This window comes from Glycine soja, chromosome 15 (genome assembly GCF_004193775.1).
Source record: "Glycine soja cultivar W05 chromosome 15, ASM419377v2, whole genome shotgun sequence".
Classification (NCBI taxonomy): domain Eukaryota; kingdom Viridiplantae; phylum Streptophyta; class Magnoliopsida; order Fabales; family Fabaceae; genus Glycine; species Glycine soja.
In genome coordinates, this window is record NC_041016.1 from 11,785,560 (window position 1) to 11,809,784 (window position 24,225).

Here is a 24,225-nt window from a genome sequence, read left to right on the forward strand (position 1 = left end):
CTTACTAAATATCCCTTAATGTATATACAATAATATTAAACATTGATAATTTTAGAATATAATTAATAACATTTTGATTAATGTTAAATTTCTCTATTGTAATTTGAAATATTTGAAGAGCTTACGAAATTCAGAGTATCAGCTAAATACATAATTCATACTTTGATGTATTAATGTAAGAATATTCTAATATTTAAAAAATCCAACATTTTGCTTTAAAAACTCTTAATAAAATTTATTAATATTTAAAAAAATTGTTTGATAACACGTCAAATTTTATAATCTTAAGCTCAAATTTATCTAAAACAGATAAGATGATATGCAATATTTAATCCACTAACACCAGCCTAGTAGTTATAAATTTGTTCGCACGAGGACATAAGTTCTATGTTTATTGCCGCGAATGTAAAAAAACAGCATGCAGTATTTTATCAATGTTTCATATGTATTGGTAACTATTGTTATTCGTTTTTAGCATTGTTTCTGTCCGTAAATTTGAGTAAAAGGATGTTATCAAGGCATAGTTTTTTACCGAAAACTTGAAGCCACCTGATTTCAAAATAATCTTATCTGAGCGTAGTAATTAGCATAGTCAAACACTTTTTTTAATCTCTGATCATTTATATTTAGTCCTTACTAAAAACACCTTCAGCATCTGCCTCCAGTCAATACTGCCAGCTCACAACAATGATCTAGGGTTTCATGGCAATGGTAAAACTGAATCTGTGATTGATATCATGGTATAAAAGAAAAAAAAAAATCAAGCTAACCTAATACAAAACGGTATTTCGATGCTCAAAAGCTAAGTGTGAGTGAGCATTGTAATATACCACCACTTGGAAAGTTTCCAGTGATTCCATTGAGTAGAGTAAGAGTTAGAAGGTGAAAGATCCCCATACAGTTTGGGTAGCTGTGTCTAAAGAAACGGAAAAAGGAATGTGCCCCATAACTTAGGACGGGAAAACTGATAAGGCTAGCCATCACAACTAGAGTTTTATACCTAAGACAGTATATTAGGAAATGCCCAAATATAGAATTAATAATAACTAACCAACGCAATTTTAGTTACGATGACAGAACTGTATGGGAAGTCCAACGCATAAGTTACAATCTAATATAGATTTACATCGGATCGTGTTTTCTCCCCTACTACATTTGCAAAAATTGGCCCTAGAAAGTTGAAGCTCACTGCACATATCCCTATAACACATCCACCACAAAAATTGGGGAGGAAAAAAAGTAAAACCTGTATAGGGCGAATATTGGCGCCCTCTATCAATAAGTTAATATAACTATTATAAGTAAAAAATGATAAGAGGATCAACCCCCCAACCCAGAATCCTCTGCAGAATGAAAAATGAACTGTAAGAGGTTGAGAAGGAAAGGTAAAAAGAGAATTACTGCTGGTGAATGTTACACAAAAGCAACAATTACCATGCTCTAAGCCCGAAAAGCCTACTAAAGCATAGGATCGAAGTTGCTGTATAATATCTTGCCCACCTCTCAGTGGCACTGTACACTATTTCCACATGTCCTCCACAGAAGGAATAATCAGAACCTACCCCTTTGTAGAATGCAATCATTTCTTTCACATAGGCACAGCAACCACTTTGCACCAACAAATCCATAGGTCAAATAACACAAACAATCTGCCTTCCTCTGTATGGTTTGAAAATCTTAAGATCCATTTACGGCCATCTCTGGGGAGGATTTCGGTGAAACCAATGTATGTTCCTCACCACCCAACTGTCCATTATCTGAAGTGCCGTACAGCCCATCAGAAAAATTTCTATAGGCAGAAGTTTCTTTCTCTACATGGTTCGCTTCAGCTGTTGCATTGCTATTCTCACAGCAATTTCTAGAAACATTTGGTTCCTTTTCTTTATTGTCTTCTCTACAAGGATCGGTATGAACGTTGATTGAAGGTTTCTTACCAGGTAGCACAGCCTGGCTCAATGTTGAACACAAGGCAGCAAAAACACTATCTTTCGATTTTGAATTTTTGGACAACTTCTTTGCAAGCTCAGGGTTCTTAGAAGGCAATTTTCTTTTCCGACTGAGAGACTCCATTGTCCCTTCATCCTCTTCAGAAGCTTCTGGCTTCTTCTTTGGGGGAGGCCTGTAATCTTCATCATCATCATCATCATAGTCAACCAGTCCACCAGACCTTGGACTGAAAATCATGAGAAATACCTTAAAGAAGTTGTTGAGAAAATTAAAGTAATAGACTAGTGAAATACAACGAAAAACAAGTATACCTTAGCTCTGAGTAGCTTGCAGCAACACCATTGGATAATGCGGGTTGTTGTTGCTGCACTTTCTGATTATGTGAAATAGACGCAGAGGTTGTATCCTCCTCGTCACTGATTAACCACCAAATGTCAAGAGACCCCATGCCAGTTGTATAAAATCTCCTACAATACATGTGAAAGAAGATAAATACCTGTCATTAAAGTAGTCTTCCTCTTCTTTCTCCAGAGCACGCTCATCAAGTCGTCTTCGAAGGTCAATCATAATAGCAGTACCTTTTGCCCCATCATTATCCAAACACTGCAAGCAAGCACATAATCTTGAGTCAGAACTATGTGCTTGCGTAAGGACTGGTAAATATAAGTTTGAAAATACCTGCTCATATTTTACTTTCAGTGAATGAATGGAAACCAAATACTCAAATTTCACTAACTGGTCCCAGAAAGAATCAACTATATACTTCAGCAATAATTTCAGATTCTCCTGCATTATACAATGTTATATCAGTAGAAAATTGCTTGAAGCAATGATATCCACAATGAATACATATAAAAGAATGATACCTTACGAATATACTCGAAAAGTTCAAGAACAGCAGAATGGAGCAGATTGTAGCGATTACCATTAGCAACAAAGGCGTCTACTATTGGTTTGAGAAGGTCACTTCTAACAAAATGATCTACCAGATGCTCATCCTGCAGGGCAACACTTCAAACGGTTACATTTACTGCATGAGACACAATTCATCACATATCCACAAAAAACAAGAATGATATAAAGGGGATTAAAAAAAATAGAATCAGGCAGTTACAGCTTAAAACAATGTTAAAAGCTACCAACATGCAAAACAGCTATTATAACAAAGTAAACTAAAATGCCCAAAAGTTACTTTCTGGCTAACTGATACCATCATCCCCTCTTAAAAATCAGAAGCCAGAGAATAACTTGATCGAAAAGAAAACATTACAGCTATTGTTAACAGTTATTGAGAAAGAAGATGCTCTCTAACTGTCCAAATTTCATTCTCAAAGGTCCTCATACCTAGTTAACTTCTACAATAAAATTTACTGCGATGAGCTCCAAAATGACCAAAAATGTAAAATTCAATAAGTGATAATATGATTTTGCAAGAAAGAAATTGCAGCAGACGAGAACTAAACAACAATGCAGTTCATGTAGAAGTTGATGGAGGGAAATAACTGATAGAATAAAATGAGTTACAGGTTTCACATACAAAACATTTCCAATATTCCATTCATAACGAGATAAAATGAGGAAAAATAAATTTCAGGCCATCCTCAAGCTTAAATCACTTAAACAACTATTCAATATTGCCTTACCCTAAAAAAGAAATAAATCAGTAAAAACACCTCTTTAAATATAAATACTCAGGTAACAAGGTTCATTCTATAATGATTGAGGGAGGGGGATTGTGCTATTTGCACTTGATATAAGGCTATAAGACCCATATGAACCCTAAAATTACAAACCCATGGCGGAATGTCAAGATTGGATTGATACATATATAGAGTTGGGGAAGGGGGTCTTCACTCTGAAAGTTGCCAAAGACAAAACAGAATGTTTAAACATACATGACGTGATAGAATAGTACGAACAAATCGAACAGCGCCAACAACGAGGTATTTCTCTCTTCTCCGTGTCAGTAACAAAATTTTATCAATTACTTTATTAGGAAGAAAGTTGCACCTGCAAAAAGCAGAGACCCATGTTCACAATTACATGAAATGATCAGCAACATTAAGTCATTCTAATTACTGCCTAGCAAGAAGGAAATACTTTATCCTGTATGGGTGGTGTAAGATACAAAAGCATAGCAAGTCACATATGTTTGATAGTATCTCTGGCTTTGTCCCACTCTGATACTTAACTAGGCCACGATCTATTGATTTACTATTCACATGAGCAACATTTTCTGAAAGACATGATGCTGTTATCACTTCAATCAGTTGACCCAGATGCTTCTCATAGAAAATGTCAATAATTGTATCCCTCTGTCAAGTGAAACTGGAAAGTTACTAAAAACAACTCCAGTAATAACCAATCTAATAAGCCAAGAATGAGTCACATGACGCATAACAAACCAGCTTTACAGAAGAAATAGAACATCATATATTATTGCACGATGAGTCAATGACACGACTCAATTTTCAAACTAGCTTGTCCAACAAGCTAATAAGTTAATAACAATAATTAATATAGTTTAATTTAATTTTTTTAAAAGAAAAAGTAATTTTTATACTTTACATTAAGATATGATTTAAATATGAATTTAAAGATAATAGCATACCAATAATAACAATAATTTAAATTTACAAAAAAATTGTAAAATCTTAAAAAATCAATCCAACTCCCAATCCTGTGATCACTCCTAGAAAGCAAGGCAAAAAATAGAGAGATCAGGAAATGAAAATAAACCTGTGCTCCAGACAATGAGCATGAGTCTAATAGACAGCGAAGAATCTCAAGAAACTGGCAATGCATGTCATCTCCAAAGTCTGTTATCATGCCTCTAACCTGTACATTAGAGAACTTAACTAAACAAAAATACTTAAAATTCAGAATCCACATATTTACATTCCACATTTCCATGGCAAAAAAAATCAACACTTTCACATTTTTACTGGGGATAACTTTTCTGCACGAAAGTTTATTTCCATATACTGTTAAGGCAAAAGTACTTTCAGGAACTCTAAAAAGGTCAATATATTGGTGCAACTTTCAATTTAGCTTCTAACAAACTTTCAAAAACAACATAGCAATGGACTACTTAACAAGTATTTAAATTCAGGAGATGTAGCACTTTACATTAACAATTAACAGATGCAACAGATTTAAAAAAGCATTCACATAGAATCTTTAAATGAATAACAAATAGAACATCCTGGTTGTCCTTTTAATATAATATCCATAAGCAAGCTTACTTACACCCTTGATTACTCTATTCTTTTTTGTTAATAACTCTGATCTTACGATCAGAATACAGGATTATACCAACTTTCACCACCAGTTACTTGTGTCTCTGCTTCCTCAAGCTCTTCCATCAGCGCCTAGGTTGCCCTAGTCTTAATAAGACGGGTCTTAAGGTTCCTACTTGCTCCAAAATTTTGCCTTTTGAAATGTGTCTTGTCACTTATGAAAACATACTCATCATACTTTTAGTTATCAAGTCAAAAAAATACTTCATCACCTGGTTCACTCCAAGTCCTGGTCATGTCTATTCAACTTTAGGCTACTATTATTTTATCACTTTCATTGATTATTTTTCCTATTGTACTTCATCACTTGCTTAATGAAAAAGCATTCATGTGTTTTTACTATATTTCAAGGTTTCTTGAGTTAAATTCAAAACCAATTTGGTACTTCAATTAAATTTTTCACATTGATAATGTAGGTGGATATGTCTTCCCAGCTTCAGTCTTTTTTTACTTTACAGGGTATTATTAATCAAACATCTTGTACACACAACACAACAAAATGGTGTTGTCAAAAGAAGGAATAAATACTAGGTTGAAACCACTCATACCCTTCTTCACCATAAAGTTCCCCTTCGTTTCTACTTCTCACATCATGTTATTTGATCAATCACACTTCACGATCAGGTTCCCTACTCTTTCTTGTATAAGATTTCTACCATGTTTCTCCGTATCTTTGGTTGCACATTTTGTCCATGACTTCACTACAAGTAAAGATAAAATTGCAAAATCTCTCAAATGCCAAAATCACTTGATACTCTGATGCTATCTAGGCAGGAACACCATCAAATAGGAGATCCACTTCTGGATAATGTGTTCTTATTGGAGGAATCTGAGTTCATGGAGGAGCAAGCAATAGAACATGGTGGTCATATCCAATGCATGCAAGCTTACATGGCTTAGGCAACTAAGCCAATAGCTAAAATTGGGAAACATCTAGGATACGAAGTCGAAACATATTTGTGACAATCAAGTTGCACTCCATGTTGCATCAAATTAGTCGTCCATGAACGAACCAATTCTAATGACCAATTGGAAGACATGTTCACTAAGTCCCTCATAGGCTCTCATGTTTACTACATTTGTAGCAAGTTTGTCTCGTATAACATATATCTCCAGCTTGAGGGGGAGTGCTATGTAAATAGTCATTACTAAATTCATTAGAGATGTAGTTACCACAGTGTCAGTATTTGATTATTCTAGTGTATCAATAATTGATTATTCTAGTGTATTAATAATTGATTATGTTGTGCTCAAATATTTGATTATAAATAACACTCCCATGAAAAAACAACAGACAACATTCCAATACATTCCTTTTCTTCCTATTACCTCTATCTTCTAATTTTTAACCAACAAAATTCCAATAACAATAATCGATTATTCTCCAAAGCCGTAGAGTTCGACTTCAAATTACATCCTCTCTTCCTATTACCTCTATCTTCTAATTTTTCCTAAAATCAATTAAACCATAGATATTTAAACCTACTAGTGCGGTCGGGGTTTGATAATTTGCATAAAGGTCCTAGGTTCTAACCTTTTTGCCACCATTGTAGAAAAAAAAGATACTTTCTCAATAACTCTTCGCTACTCACATGAAAAGAATCCATTGTTTCAATGTTTAGTTCCTTTCCTTCAACTCCAAAATCCTTTTAGAAATACCATGTAATCCTGTATTCGTTCAGATCCATAAAATAGATGTAGTCCTAGCTACCAAAAACCCTTACTCCTTTTTTTTCTGAACTGCAAATATAATTTATATTAATATAAGAATAGTACCAGTGGTACTACAAGACAACACAGGATATTAACTCTCCTGTAAGATAATAAGGATCAGCAACCCAACAACAAACCCACAAACCCACCCTTCAAAACAAACTTTATAAAAAAGCTAAAGACATTGCTGAGGACCAATGGTGAAAAGGAATATTGAAATCCCTTTCGCACCCCTTCAGCCAAGACCACATGAGGAAGATTGTACTGTCTACCGGCTTAGAGATATCAAAAGACTGATTATGAAAGACCATCACAGGCTCCACAAGCCAACCACATATTCATCCTACATCAGTTTCGAGCTAGACTTTACACTACCATACACTTGTACAAGGAAACAAGTGAAGGTGTGAAACATGACATCAAGCAGTATAAATGGTTTCATAGATCAGAAATACAGAAAGAAAATATGAAGATTTCAGCTACACTATAATATTTGCAAGTCTTCTTAACAGTTCAAACAAGGCATTGGTGATCAAACCCATCTCTCAAATAAATTAAACACAAGCAGAAAGACACACACACAAACACCAAGGTCATTTCATTTCGACTATTTCTTTATATGTGCATTCATCTAGAAAGAAGATGAGACCTCATTTGCATACAAAAACTTACCAATAGCCCAAGAAGTGTAATTCCCTCCTGTTGAACAACATAAGACTGCAGAAGATTAGGATCCTGATTCAAGAAGAGAATGAGGATATCTGTGCTGCAACCATCACAACATTTGCCTCTTAGTAATTAATTGAAAAGAATGTCAAACAGAACACTCAAAAGCAAAAAGGGGGGGATCAATACCCAGTAAGAACAAGCTTCTTGTCTTGACTTTGCAAGACATCAGTGACGATGTCAAAGACGCCCTCATTCATCAGATCCCTACAAACATAAATTCAAATCAAAGAACCAATGAAATTTAATAAGATCCCAAAAATAGAATATGTAGCAAAATAAAATAAAAAAATAACCAGGAATTCAGGTAGATTAAGCAACTGAGTAAGGCATCTATCCTACATGTCAAAAAAAAATTGAGAGCTTACAAATAAAAATTTCAAAGACATGGCTTTTAATGATTATACATGAAGTGCTTTCAAAAGATGTTTACTGTTATAATAAAAAAATTACTAGGCATACACTTGTGAAAATACGAAACTGAAGATATCAAATTTTCTGTTAAGATATGATAATGATAATAGTTTAAAAATCAAAATTATGGAGTTTGAAAAATTTAAAGCAAATGCAAGCCTCCACAGCTCCACCATTGAAGATTCCCATGAAAGAAGCAGTAGCACTTTAAGACATGATTGATCAAATTATTCCTTAAGAAAAACAGCAAACTTGAGAAGAAATACCCCGCTCTGCCTAAATAGTTACCAAGAATGCAATCAAACAATAGAAACTGATTCTAAAATTTGGAGAACACAAACTGCATAACAGGTTGACACTGTCAACTGTCAAGATTCACTACTCCAGATGCTACATACCGAAAAAACCGAAGCTGATGTACCATCTGTAAGCTCTTGCTTAAACTACAAAACTCGTGCAAGAAATGAACCTGTCCACCAAATAGAGAGGCAAAAATATTTAACATAAGAATCACCAGTAACATCAATCATGAACATAAAAAAGATGTCATTAACATTAAAGCAGTTTAACAATACAAGATAAGAAAAACACTACATTAATATAATCATATATCATATATAAATAAAGGTCAAGCAGGCATGCTTCATTTTGAAAGAAAGTGAAGCTCAACCTCAGGTCAAAATCAAATCACAATCTATTTGTCCAAACACAAGGGTGTAAGTAATAAAAACACATTCCATCACAGGATGGCATATGTAGTGCAACAACAAAGATTGGAGAACAGGAACTTCAATTAAATCGGGCTGAGTTTAGCTCTAAAGGACATGCAGTGATATGAAGATTAAAACTAAAGGAAAGAGATTCATATTTGATTATAATGGTACTCTATTAGAACATAACACAGCTACTTTACTATGTGCATACATGTACTGTAATTCCAAATTGTTCTACCAGGGTAACTAACTGAACTGTATTCAGTTAGGGGTTCGTTATTAGCCAAGTGCTCTATTAAAAATCGGTCACATATTCAAATGAATAGAAAATTATGATATTATTTACATATCTGCCTCAAACTCTATCAGTACTAGTACCTTGAATAACTGCACAACAGTTTTTTTTTTTTTGGGGGGGGGGGGGGGGGGCTTGAATAACAAAATGCATATTTTCCTAAGTTTCGAAACAAAATCAACTGATTTGAAAGGGGGAGAATAGAAGATCAATAGTTAATAGAATAATAACCCAAAGAAAGTGTAGAGACAGGGACCATTTATTGTTATAAACTCACACTGGAATTCCGTTTCTTCTTTTAGTAAAATTTCACCAAATGTGACTGCACACACACAAATAATAAGCTACGCAACCAGGAGGGAAAACGTCAACTTATGAAATAGCCATGTCATGCTGGAATAGTAAACGAGTATTAGTCATGGCCAGTAGAAACAAAAGACTTACCATATTTTTCTTTGATTCAGGAGAGGTGGCGGGCGATTTTAACCTAGCAAACAATTCCTGGATAAATGTATTGTCATCCTTCAATAAAGAAACAACCTAAAAATAACAGAGTAGTCAAAACAAAATATATAACAGTCACTATATTATATGTTAAGCCTTCTTTCCATACAAATCAAAATCTTACAATGGCATTGTTTGCATGTATTATGGAGTTAAGATTTGCAACAGTAGCCTCATCCAATACTCTAGCCAAAACAACATCCTAAAAGCAATAACTGAAGATAAGGAACAAATCACAAATAAATAAATAGAGTAAACAAGGAAAGGCTTAGAAGGAGGAAACCTTCAAAAAACCAACTCTATATGTCTGATGTATCTTTGATAATACAGTTGTATTTTTAATAGGTATGGCCTACAAAAGAAAATAGTTAAATACTATGAGTAAGAAGTAAAATTTCCTTGCATATGTAGAGATCTACCTATCACCTAGCTTCTCTCCCAAAATAGAATAAATGATCAGATCCCAAAATATACCTCCTTAAAAATAACATGCTCCTTTAAGAATTTACGGTGATGTTTAACATGGGAAACCTCTGGATCATCTGAAATGACATGAGATTCAAGAAAACTCATTTTTAGTGTTTTTTTACTACAGTACAGTCACTACACACACATGCACGCACACATGTATAACACAGAATATGTTCAAAGGCTAACACCAAAAAACTCATTTTACAAGGTTGAAGAGAAAATCATGTAATGAACTCACACTCAAGGGCACCAATAATGTCCATCATAAACTCATCACTGAATATTCGCTCAAAAATTTGTGTACTATTAAGCAAAACTGCAAGAGAAACAAACATATATCAGAAATGGAAAAAGAAATGTCAACAAAGTGACAAATTAAAATGGCATAAAAGTAAATACTGACTGATCCCTTTGACTATTTTGTAAATCATGTGAAGGCCATCCATATTTTCCAAGTCTTCACAAACTCTAAAAACATCCATGAGCTTCCCAAAAAAATCTTGCTGCATTGGAAATGTAAATTACAAAGGGAAATCTAAAATATACAGGGAGAAAAAAGGATGAAATTTACATAATTCTAATTTCTAAGGTACTCTGACATACAGATGATCAATGTGATGTGTGTAGACTTCAGAATAAAAAAACGGAAAAAAAATGTACTGGAATTGACTCACTAGATAATCATTATAAATTTGCAAACAAGATATGCATTAGAAATTAGTAATTAACATTAGTATATAATGCTGCAAGTAAAAATCAACAGCATAACCATCATCAATATCACATAAGTCTCAACTGTGATACCATACACATTGAAAACTTACTTGACAATATCATCAGGAAGTACACTTTTCTTCAACCAAATAATAAAAGAAACATGCCTCAAAAATTTTATAACTCATGGTAATCTTCATCTAAATTTATTTGAAGATAAGAAAAGTCAACGACTTGTTTAAAAAAAAGCTAGAAACATTATATGAATGAGAAATCATGGATGACTTAAAATAATTATCTAGTGCATCTTATCCTTTCAGTCCTTTTAATTAATGGATGATCTACAGCTTATAGTGAGACATTGCCAAATCATGCAAAATAAAGGTCACCAGCCTAATCTATGAAGATATCATATGCACACATGCTAGTGGTTTATTTTAGCTTACATAGCTTAAAATTAGTTCCACGAGACGCAAATGATCTGTATTGCCACTCTCAACCACCATCTGTGAACAGAAAAAAAGGATGAATTTCACTGAAGCTTGATAGATAAGTGTAAACTTTTTAACTGAAGTACAAGAATATCTACCATAAATCGTGAAAGGCATTGCACTTTACTAAAATTCAACTTAAGTACAACAATGTCAACCATAAATTGTGAAACATCTTTCTCATCAGAAGTAGAGAAGGAATGTCATACAAGCAACACCAACGAGTGTTCGCAACAAAATCATTAAAAAACAACACAAAATGAGTGTGTAACAGAAATTATTAATTTGCAAGTAAAATTGTAAGAAATAAATATCATGAATAATAGGGGAACCTTTGAATGTTCCTCAACCGTTTTGTAGACTTATTTATCTCTCCAATGTGTACAATGCTCCTACAGTTCAGCTTTACTCTTTATCTGATTCTACTGTTTCTTCGAATTTTCATTTCTTAGAAATGTATGATAAGATTATACTTGTTTGAGTTTTATCCATATCTCATCAAATCCAGACCAGAGGATCAGGTCATTTGACACCTCAGGTTATTTTCAAGCAAATCTTATTTCCAGTCTCTCACTTCATCTCCCAACAACGATTCTTTCCTTTCCGATAAACCAATTTGGAAATCAATTACTCCGGCAAAGGCTAAATCTCTTGTTTGAACTGTTGTACTGATCCAAATTAAAACCAATGATTTACTTTAAATTTGAATAATCTTACAACTTTGTCTCCTGATTATTGTGTAATGAGCAGATTGGTGAAGACTAGATTTGCCTCAAGGATTTCCAGAGGTTCCTGTGTTAGTTTTAAAGGTTTTGAAACCAATAAGATGCCAAAAGACTTTGGCATTTTGGCACCGTTCTTTGTATTTGCTTGGTGTATATGGTTGGGAAGAAAAGCTAGAATTTTCCCTATTCAAGTGAAGCCTTCATAGTTCATCTAGGATTAAGTAGTTGACTTGGCTTCTCTGTGATGTTCTGCTGAAGTTCTAATTAGGGGTGCTAATAGAGTAATAGAGTACTTCTCATTTGTTTGTAACATGATTGGCTATCTTCCACATCAGCATAGTTACAGTAGTTAAATCAGTCTCTGTAAGCTGTTTGGCTTCTGCGACATCAGTGGAGTGAGTTCCCTTCTCTTGTAAGCCTCCTATACTGTAACTATATAAACTGATCTCTTCTCTGTGTTCAAAATATCAAATAACAATTTACAAGTTTCCCAAATCTCTTTCTCTTAGAACCCTCCATCTCTGTTTTCTACAGGTGCCCAAAGAGATTGGCATGCTGTGCTAAATGTTTCATTCCATTCAATTTTGGTTTAGTTTCAAAAACTTCAAATCATCTTGCATCTGCATCTCTCGTTTGTTTCTTAAATAAACTCTTTGTTTATTAAAAAATTCTATAATTGTAGGCTGACACTTCTGTTTAGGATAGTTTATTAACATCAAGTTGTCAAATGATCTTCAGTTTGGCTTATATACCAGTTTGTGCATCTAATGATGATCAGCATTGGACTTTGTGCAAGGAATTAGACATAAGGGAAAAGGAATTGATTAGATCAGTATAGTTAGTTAGTTAGTTAGAGGAGTTAATAAGATATAAATAGGGGGGAAGGGGCAGAAGGATTCATTCAGTTTAGTTAACATTTGTGAATTTGTGAATTAGTCAGCAGCCATTGTAGAAAGGGAAAAACCTTGGAAGACAATTATCTCCTTTTCTTTGTTGTCTTTCAATATTCATAAGAAAATTATTCTGTTCTCATATTCTGCTTCTGGATTCCTAATACTGTTGAGAACTCAGCCAAGAGTTAACTAAGGTGGGCTTAAAAAAAGGCTACCTGTGACGGTAGGATGGGTTTGGCAGTTAAGATTTTCATTAGAAGTGATAAGGAACACTATTAAAGAAAAATAATTAGTAGTGAATCCATCATTTGAGTGTATTTATTAAAGATTCTTTTAACTTATCAGAATTTGGCATTTTATTTGTTATATTATTGGTAGTAATTGTATAAAACCAATGATAATTGTACAGCAAATTTGTTATATTATTGTGATAAGTGATAAGGAACACTATTAAAGAAAAATAATTAGTAGTGAATCCATCATTTGAGTGTATTTATTAAAGATTCTTTTAACTTATCAGAATTTGGCATTTAATTTGTTATATTATTGGTAGTAATTGTATAAAACCAATGATAATTGTACAGCAAATTTGTTTGAGAAAGTAAATCAAAAACATGAATGAATAGATTTCAATTAAATAAACTAAGGTTGTAAAGCAATTGAAACAAGTACTTCCAAAGTTCACTCAGAATTGTGAAGATTAAAAGAAAAGGTCAACAATAGCCACAGTTAATCTGCATAAAATTAGATTTCAAATAAAGAGAAATTTGGAAGAACATGTGAAAATGATAAATTGCAAACAATAAATAAAACAAAAAAAGGTAGAAATAAAATAACTGAGGGGATTAAGGAAAATGCCCAAACCTTAAGAATCAAAGGAAGCGTTGACAATTCAACAGCGGGCAACTCCCTTGACTCACTGTTTACACTGTTAAATGCCTCACCTGAAATACACAACAAAACAGTAAGGCTAAGTCCATAAAGCACCAAACAAAATAATTCTGCAATATAACCATTTTCCCCTCCTTTTTAGTCTTTAAACTGTTATAAGTCCAAATTCAGATAAAAGTTTGACATTTAACACAGCAACACTGACATTGGTACAAATTTATCCAAATAGTCATTTATACAAAAACTAAAACAAGGAAGTTTCTCACAAAAGCCATAATATATACAGTTATACACACACTGCAATCTACACCCAAAACAATGGTTACATTACATGAACTCACTACTCAGAGCTCTAGGAGACTAGCACCAATACAGTCATATCATAGGTATTTTACGCCTTAATAAGTAGGAGTAATAGATCCACTCCAGTTCAAGAAGGAATTCTATGTATAGCACCGTAGGGCATTTCAATGCTAAAGCAGTAATTAATTAACATTAATAATCAGCACATGAGATGGTATATAAATAATTCAGTAAAACAAAAATTTATTATTGTAGAGAAGAAAAAACAACTCACATTGAAATAATAATAAATAAAAAAGTATTAAAATATATTTAATAGATAACAAATGTAAACAATCTCCAGTAGAGAGGGAATAATAAGATTCATATTTTGCATTACTTACTATTTAAAGTATTAAAATGCATACTCCTTTGCACATTGCAAATATTGTCCCTGAATAAAACAAGCATAGGAATTAAGATCAATTCCATAGCAGAGAGACGAAAACCAAGAGAAGGATGTGAAGTAATTAAAATTTAACAGTTATTTGCTACCATATGTAAGAGCAACCACCAGATTCTTGAAAGCTAAGAGCCAGTTCTGCAGCATATTCTGGATCTCTCCATGAGATAATTGTATCTGCATGACAAAATAGTGTCTACCATTAAACTGAAACAAAATGATCCCTGATATGCTTCAGGGACAAATAGTGGACTAGTCAATATTAAAAGTATAAAATGCTACGGATTACCTTCTTGTTTCCTATAAATATCATCAGGAGAGATGCGATGCGAAAGTATGTTTTCATTGTCTTCTTCATCAAAAACAAATAAACCCAGCTCTTCCAATCGCTGCATTATAAGATATTATTATTTTTCATTCCTTGTAAATACAAAAATCAAGACAAATCAACCACCTATTTCTGTTGAATATTAGAATCATATTGTGTTGTTAACTCTAAATAGCATCTTTATGCTCTAGGACAGGGAAGATATAATGTTATTGTTATCAGACATGGTAAGACATTAATCCTGATCAGCACCACCAATCCTTGAGGAGATTACATCTCATAAATTATTATTGTCTTAAAATGCAAAGGTAAAAGCCTCTGACCACACACATAACCTGATAACCAGCATTAATGTACATGGGTAAACGCCAAGCGGAAGTCAAGCATACAATGTCCCCAAACAGAAGTGCTCACATATGTAATATACATGCTGGTCACAAATGAAAGCTTTACCAAAACAGTGTACAAACCTCCAAATAATCAACAGTGACATGCCCAGTGCCCTTGTCATCCCATTTCCCGTCATCATTCATACGGTAGACCTTGACACGCTGAAATCCAATAAGAAGAAAGACTGAGTGATAAGTCGTATAAACATCTTAACCACATGAGATATCAAGATTGAAGACACATTCCTTGTAACTTTTTTCCAAATTGAAAAGTAACAAAGAAATACAGAAACTATATTCATTCAGCAAGTTCGGGTAGCCCAAATGCTACTTGCTGTGAAAATAGCAATTTTGTATGACTGAATCACTGAAATCCAGAGTAAAGCATTTATTCAGAGCCATCTTATTCTATCATTTAGCAAAAACTGGATATGATAATAGAATAAGCATTTTTTTAATTGCAATGAGTTCTTACTTCACCAATGACTAGAGAAAAAACGGACAAAACTGAGTGTGTGCTAGAATAAATACTAATCTTGATGTGGTATATGTCCATATTACAATTCATGCCACTCCACATCATTACAGGCAAAAACTAGAATTTGATTCCCAAAAGAAAATAAAGGGGCAATAAATAAAGCACACGTAGCATACAGAAGAAATAAATGCCAAAAAGTTTAAGACAGTAAATAAATAACTAATACCCTTTTGTGCTTAAATGTAATTCTTGATTTAACTGGGAAAAAAAATAAAAAACGGAGGCACATTTCACTATCAAGGAAGAAACCAGGTACATTTAGCAAGCACTAAATGTAACTGCATGAAAAGATGATAAAAAGAATTGAGTGGAACTAGTGCATTGCATCCTGACAATGACATCGCAAGTGTGTGGGAGGGGGCACAATACCAAATTATTGTCTCATAAATCATAACTACAACCCCCAATCACCTCCCAGTGGATGAATAATCTTCACCATTCAGTTCAAGCTTTTAGAAGAATTTAATTTTGATCCACTGTCATTGTATAACTCCTTAACATTATCAATGGAGCCCTAAAAGCAGATATGCAACTAAGCTAAGAGAGAGTGACAGAGAAAGTGACGGTGGGAGAGAGAGAAACAGAGGGAGACAGAGAGAGAGTAAACACGAAACGGCGAGGACGAGAGTGATTGGGAGAGGGAGGGAGAGATTGAGAGGTAGAGCTCAGAGGAGTGCAAGAGATCATTCCTTGTCTTGCGAACGTCATCGGTACCAGAGGAGCCTTAGAGGAAGACAACAAAGGAGATGGAGTAGCAGTGAACAAAGGGAGATTTATGAAGATAGAGATTGGCATAACAAATATGGGAAGGAGGACAGCTATGATAAGGAAGGAAAATGGGCGAAGGTAATAAGCAGGAGGTCAGTGAAAGAAAGGAAGAAGAATGTAGAAAAGAAAAGAATTCCCGACAACCATGGAACAAGGAGCAAACCCACAGATCACCACCTCAACTGGAGAAATAAGGACGACATCACGTCCTTCTACTTCACACACTTCACTGATGAAGTTAATGAAGTAACGCTGTGGGAAAACTTTAAGATATGGGGGGATGTGCGTGAGGTCTACATTACAAAACGCCGCAATAAGGATGGAAGAAGATATGGTTTCGTGCGCTTTAAAGGAGTTTCAGATGTTAAACGCCTGGAGGTTCAGCTAGATAACATCTTCATCAACGACCAGAAGCTTTTTGTCAATCTACCCAGGTTTGCTAGACCAACCAAGACACAATCTGTGCAGTCAGTGATTGTTAACAGAGGGGAGCAAAACAAGGACCTTAACAAATGCCGAGAAGAAGGCCGTACACCACGACTGCGATCATACGCAGAGGTGACGGCCCAGGGTGGTGCTTCAGGAGGTATGGCGACAGGCGTAGGAACACCATCCCTGATCTCCATTCCAACCAACGAAGACGGCGACTACTGGTGCAACGGGGCTTGGGTCGGGAAATTAAAAACACCAATGGCGATGGAGAGTATGGAGGATCGCATATCGTGGGATTTAGGGTACAACTTTCGTACCAAATTTCTGGGTGACGATATGGTTCTCCTTATCGGACTCTCTGATGATAAAGCTCAACAAATTATCTCATCGGAGATTGACGGTGGCAAATCAATATTCTATTCCCTAGAGAAGTGGCGACCAGGGCTTAGACCAAATAATCGGGTTGTTTGGCTCTAGTTATGGGGATTCCCGATTGAGGTTTGGGATATCGATCACATGAGGAAGGTCGTCGCATGTATCGGCGATGTGATTGAACCTGACGACGACACGGATGATCGCCGCCGGTTGGATCGGGCTCGCCTGTTAGTCCGAACTCCACTCCCGCCGACGATCAACAAGTTAGTCACTGTTCGATTGGGGAAGAATGATTATAATGTATGGATGGTGGAGGAGGTTGGAGACGACGGAGACGCGAAGTACAGGCGGACCCCTCTGAACGACGACTAGACCGATGAGATACCCTCCGACGATGGGTTCGACGGGGCTGATGATGACGCCTCCGACACAACGTTCTCATTCTCGCCGGAGCTGTCCTCGAAGAAGATGATCCACAGTACGAACCACTGGTCCCACGACATAACCAACAGTCTCTGCCAAGATACCATTACTCATTTTAGTCCGCGGGATAATAAGACCTCTGACGACATTTGCAGGGAGAAGTCAAAGGTTAGAGGGAACCATACCCAGTGTCCCTTTTCGGCTAAGGTTGACTCTGTTGAGTGCTTTACAGAGAAGAACACAGGTAATGAATCACTAGAAAAGGAAACCTCGGTTAACACAAAAGCTGGGCCATGGCAGGAGAATGGAGATCATTCGGGAAGCATTTTGAATCGTGAAGGAAGACCAAAAAAGGTGCTAGACCTAAATGGGGAAAGCTAATGACTACGGGACTCCTCCTAGACACATTGTCTATGCAGTTCCAAAAAGATATTGGCCCAAGTACTAAGTTGGGCCCAATAAGGAATAATGAGGGGTACAATAAGAATAACTATCCAATCAAGGCCCAATCATCTAAGGGAAGCCCAGACATGTTCTCTAAAGTGTATGTTAGGCAACGAAATGCTTTATCAAAAGCTGCACCTCTCGAGCCTGTTGCTGAAGAACCAAACTTGTTAAATGAAGGTACTGGTCAGCAACATGTTAGTGTGCTTAACGACAGTGACCCAAAACATAGAGTCTCTGAGGAATGTCAAGATTTAAAAAGTATAGAAGAAAGCAATTCCCAAGTTATGGAAGAAGCCAAACAGCAATGGTGTCTTGCAAAGATTATTGGTGTACAAGCTAATACAGAACAAGAAGATGGTATTCACAGCTTTGCTCTTATGGAGTCTAGGGACAGGAAAGAAGCTATGGAGTTGGGGAATAGGAATATTCTTTGATGAATATCCTCTCCTACAACATTAGAGGGCTAGGTAGAGGCATTAAATGGGCCTCTATCAGGAATTTGGTGGGGAAATTCAAAATTGATCTGTTATGTCTCCAAGAAACTAAGAGGGAAGCTATGGATAAAGCTTGCTGCCAATCTCTGTGGGGTCAATCTGATGTGGCTTGGGAATGGCAGCCTGCTGTGAATGCTGCTGGGGGGCTCCTTTGTGCTTGGAACCCTAATAACTTTCAGGTTGACTTTCGGGTTACTGACAAGGATTTCATTATGCTAGGTGGGATATGGCTGCCTGATATGCAAAGGCTGGTTGTGGTTAACATTTATGCTCCTTGTGACCTCCTGGGAAAGAGACAGCTCTGGCAGAACCTAAGAAGTAAAAAGATCCAATCCCAAGACACATGTTGGTGTCTTGTAGGGGATTTCAACTGCATTAGGCACCCTACAGAAAGAATTGGGTGTAATCGCAGCAGCTCTGATAACAGCATTATAGATGAATTTAATGAGTGGATTACTGAATTAGAAGTTGATGATATACCTTGCATGGGAAAGTCTTTTACCTGGGTCAGGCCAAATGGAACTTGTAAAAGCAAGATTGATAGAGTCTTGGTCAGTGATGGGTGGCTAGATAAATGGCCAGATAGTTCCCAATGTAATCTGGAGAGAAACTACTCTGACCACTGCCCCATTATTATGAAATCTAAGAGCATTGACTGGGGCCCCAAGCCCTTTAAGGTTTTTGATGCTTGGCTTAAGAACAAGGAGTACCAGAAAGTGGTGAAGGACTGTTGGGCTGCCAATCAGCCCTTTGGATGGGGTGGATTTGTTTTAAAAAATAAGCTCAAGATCTTAAAAGCTAGACTGAAATTGTGGAGTAAAGAGAATACAGCAGACATATGTAAAAAGATGAAGCAAATTCAGCAAGATTTGAATGATCTGGAGAATTCTATGTCATCCCAGCCTTCTGTCCAGCAAGTTCAGCTGCTGAAGAATCTTCAAGCTGAGCTTTGGAAAAAGGCTAACCTCTATGAATCCACCTTGAGACAGAAGTCTAGACGCAGATGGATTAAGGAGGGGGACAGCAACACAAAGTATTTCCACAAATTAATCAATCACAGCAGGAGAAGAAATAACTTGAGAGGGTTGATAATTGATGACTCTTGGGTTGAAGATCCTAACCTCATTAAGGCTGAAATCCTTCAGCATTTTCAGAGAAGATTTCATGAATCCCAGCTCCATAGACCTAACTTGGATGGAGTCTCCTTCAATGTTTTAACCCCTATTCAGAGGGATATATTGGTTGAACCTTTTAAAGAAGTGGAGGTGAGATGTGCTGTGTGGAGTTGTGGGAATGACAAAAGCCCGGGGCCAGATGGCTTCAATTTCAAATTTATTAAGCACTTTTGGGAGGAGTTAAAACCTGAATTTCTTAGGTTTATATCAGAGTTTTATATTAATGCCTCTTTCCCTAAAGGAAGTAACTCTTCCTTTATTGCTCTTATACCTAAGATAAAGGATCCCCAGGTTATTAGTGACTTCAGGCCTATTTCCCTCATAGGCTGCATATATAAAGTTATTGCTAAAATGCTGGCTAATAGGATGAGAAAGATCATGCCTCAGCTTATTGATGAAAGGCAGTCAACAAGGGAGACAGCTGTTACATGGAGTCTTGGTGGCTAATGAAGTGGTTGAGGAGGCTAGGAGGTCTAAGAGATCCTGCATGGTTTTCAAAGTGGACTTTGAGAAGGCCTACGATTCTGTTTCTTGGCAATTTCTTCTCTATATGCTCAGAAGAATGGGATTCCATGAGAGGTGGATAAGGTGGATCAGGGGTTGTCTCACTTCAGCTTCTATGTCTGTCCTTGTGAATGGCAGCCCTACTGTTGAATTCAAACCTCAAAGAGGGTTGAGACAAGGGGATCCTTTGGCCCTTCTTTTATTTGATTTAGTGGCTGAAGGCTTGACAGGTCTCATGAGGGAAGCAGTATCAAATCAATGTTTTACAAGCTTTTTGGTGGGGAGCAATAAGGTGCCTGTGGATGTTCTTCAATACGCTGATGATACGATATTCTTTGGAGAAGCATCTATGGCAAATGTCAAAACTGTGAAGGTTATTCTCAGGAGTTTTGAGCTGGTTTCTGGATTGAGAATTAATTTTGCTAAGAGCAAATTTGGAGCTGTTGGTCAATCTGAGGAGTGGTGTCTTCATGCTGCAAACTATCTCAACTGTGCTTTGCTCCAATTTCCTTTCTGCTATTTAGGAATTCTGATTGGTGTCAATCCCAAAAGAAAGGTGGTGTGGGATCCTATAATTAGGAAATTTGAGGATAGGCTGAACAGGTGGAATAAGAGAAATATATCCATGGCTGGTAGACTCACTCTTATTAATGCTGTCTTAACAGCATTACCTTTGTTCTACTTGTCTTTTTTCAGGGCCCCTAAAACAGTGATTAATAGGTTATCTTCCATTCAAAGACAATTTATGTGGGGAGGTAACCAAGAAGGGAAGAAGATTGCATGGGTATCTTGGACACAATGCTGTGCTTCTAGAGATGTGGGAGGTTTGGGGATCAAAGATCTTAGAATTCTAAATAATTCTTTACTAATCAAGTGAAAATGGCTGATGTTTCACCAACTACACTAGCTGTGGAATAGGATTTTGATCTCTAAATATAAAGGGTGGAGAGGATTGGATCAGGGGCCTCAAAAACATCAGTTCTCTACCTGGTGGGCTGACCTAAACGCACTTAATCAACACCAAAGTATGACTACTGCTTCTAAACAATTCTGCTGGAAGATGGGCAGGGGTGACCAAATCCTGTTCTGGGAAGATGCTTGGGCTGAGGATGAAATTCCCCTCAAATATCAATTTCCAGATTTATATTCAATTTCCTCTCAAAGAAATCACATAGTGGCTGAGATGGGATCCTTCTCTGAAAATGGGTGGGAATGGAATCTTCTTTGGAAAAGAAACCTGTTTGATTATGAGATGGGAATTGCTTCCAATTTCATTGATCAAATTTCAATGATCAGGTTAAATAGCAACTTGAATGACACCTGGGTTTGGAGAGCTGACATTAATGGAATCTTTTCTACTAAATCTGCCTATCAAGTTTTAAAAGATGAGCAGGCTTCTGAAGTCCAGTACTTGGCATTCCAGCAACTATGGGATATTAAAATCCCCCCGAGAGCCTTGTCCTTTGCCTGGAGGTTGTTATGGGATAGACTTCCTACTAAGGATAACCTAGCGAAGAGGCAAATTCAAACTGACAGTGACTTATGCCCTTTTTGCCACAGCAAGCCTGAGTCTGCTTCCCATTTGTTCTTCACTTGTGACAAAATTCAGCCCCTGTGGTGGGAATTCTTATCCTGGGTGAAGGAAGACAGAATCATCCATTGTAGACCAATGGATAATTTTCTCCAACATTCACCTACTGCAGGAACACAGGCTATTGCTAGAAAATGGAAAATCTGGTGGTTGGCAGCTACAAACTCAATCTGGAAACTCAGGAATGATATCACCTTTCAGAATCAATCCTTCGATATCTCTAAATTGACAGATAGCATTCTTTTCATTATGTGGACCTGGCTAAAGGGGTGGGAAAAGGATTTCACTGTCCCTTTTCTCCAGTGGTCCTCAGCAATGTCTTTAGCATTTATCTAATGCTACTAGGAAGGGCAGGTTTTGAGTGTTGTTATTGTGATGGTTGTCTGTATGGTTAATTCTCAAAAGTCAATTTTTCATTGTAACCTGTAGTACCACTAGTACTTTTAATTATCAATATAAATTATCTTTGCAGTTCAAAAAAAAAAATGGAGCCCTAAAAGCACAACTACACAAGTTTAAGAGCATCTACTATAATTAATTTTTTCTAATTATTTAGATATGAACATATTAAATATTGCATTCCCAGTCCGATAAATGCTTTGCATTTCTTTGACACTTCCTATTTTTATTCCCTTAGTCAATGCTCCACAAGCACTCGGTAGCAAACCTCTTCTCAACTAATCATCCAAATCCAAGCATGAATTGTTAAAAAGGTTTGACTTTCACAACCATTATTTAACAAATCAAACTTTTTAATTATCTCTCGACATATCATCCATTGGATATCGTAAAAAACATAAAAAAAATTAACTCTTTCTAAAATTTAAAAAAAAAAAATCAAATGGAATCAAAATTATTATTAGTTCATCACAGCAGCGAGATACAACATTAAATGCATATTCAAGCAAGCACACTATCCTCCACTTCTTCACCTCATGATTCTAAAAATATCAACCAAGTAAAAGGATTGCACAAAGTATAACATTAACACTAACTAAATGGTAGCTAAGGATAGTGATACACAGTCCAACACTCAAACTAAATTCACAAACACTAACACTTACTGATACATTCAGCAATAAAACAAATCGAACTTCGAACTCTAACACATCGAATAGCAAAACAACACCAATTGCATCCACTAAAATCAACGACAAAGCGTAGAAGCTTCCAATTACACATAGAGCACACTTGCCTGCATCGGATTGGTGTTGGTCTGCGATTTCTCCGGCGCGCCCATGGCAGGGAGCAACTCAAAATTTCAAAAGCCAAAAAGAAAAAAAGAAAGCTGAGACACTGAATTTTGGGGGTGAGGTTCAAATTAGGGTTTGGAGGACGAGTAGAGTGGGAGAGGAGAAAGCAATTATGGCAAGGGAATCGAGCTTTGGGGGATCAACAGAAAACCCTAACTGCCATTGACGTAGCATGGCGAAGTTTCCACACACTCTCCCTCTTGTTTCTCTCTCCTATATTATATTCTCCGCTAAAGAGTGTATCCGCCGACTTCGATTAAGCAAAAAAAAAAGGAGCAGGAAACAGTTTCACGTAAATGAAATGCCGGGAATGCCACTGGGTTTCCGCTGAAATAACGAATTTGCCATTGGCTAGAGAGATCCCACGGGGGGTGGTATACCGACTTGTGTATCGACATATTAAGCCGGCGACGTCCTGAATAATGAAACTCGTGTCATTTAAGTTTAATATGTAAGTAATATTAATTTATTATATTAATATTTTAATTTTTAATTTAGAGTGTTATTGTTAATATGTCATCTTTAAAATGTTGATAATTTTTTTTAATTTTATATATTTTTCAATTTTTTTAAAATATTTTTTTATTACAAAAAATATTTTTTTCAAATTATCATTTAGGCCCACGAACCCATCCATTCATACATGGGCTTTTGCAAAAAAAAAAAGACTATTTATTTTACATAACTTTTGCACAACATTAAACAATTCATACTAGTCCGTATAACCACCTCTAAATCCCATATATCTTATGAATTCAGTTAGAATTAAAATTATTTTTTATGAATTTCAATTGAAATTTTAGGAGATATAAGAAATTACGCATGCATTTTGAGAATGGATTTCATTTATCAATTATATCAATCAACATCAATTGTCAATTATATTATGATAAGAGGATATTTTAAAGAATGTATTATTAGTCTTTTTTATATTTTTGTTGAATATTATATATTTTCACCAATATAG

General features: G+C 35.8%; 1 protein-coding gene across 3 annotated transcripts; it reads right to left on the reverse strand.

Annotated features, from left to right (window-relative positions):
* Window positions 1–1,013: 1,013 nt before the first annotated feature.
* LOC114387101 (serine/threonine-protein phosphatase 4 regulatory subunit 3A-like) lies at window positions 1,014–23,508 on the reverse strand. 3 transcript variants are annotated; one of them, XM_028347231.1, is made up of 24 exons: window positions 23,201–23,507; window positions 15,340–15,420; window positions 14,831–14,930; window positions 14,634–14,718; window positions 14,483–14,532; window positions 13,770–13,849; window positions 11,243–11,302; window positions 10,486–10,585; window positions 10,321–10,398; window positions 10,086–10,153; window positions 9,895–9,963; window positions 9,736–9,813; window positions 9,552–9,608; window positions 8,498–8,568; window positions 7,815–7,892; window positions 7,632–7,725; window positions 4,687–4,785; window positions 4,048–4,262; window positions 3,843–3,957; window positions 2,814–2,945; window positions 2,626–2,733; window positions 2,444–2,550; window positions 2,259–2,363; window positions 1,014–2,173 (listed from the first exon to the last, which is right to left on the reverse strand). In XM_028347231.1, exons 1-24 carry the CDS (start codon window positions 23,243–23,245, stop codon window positions 1,678–1,680), a joined length of 2,571 nt encoding a protein of 856 aa, XP_028203032.1. In that variant the 5' UTR covers window positions 23,246–23,507; the 3' UTR covers window positions 1,014–1,677. The 3 variants fall into 3 exon arrangements, with proteins under 3 accessions (XP_028203032.1, XP_028203031.1, XP_028203030.1); XM_028347230.1 differs by having other exon boundaries at window positions 9,552–9,647; XM_028347229.1 differs by having other exon boundaries at window positions 2,444–2,733; window positions 9,552–9,647; window positions 23,201–23,508.
* Between the last annotated feature and the right edge of the window lie 717 nt (window positions 23,509–24,225).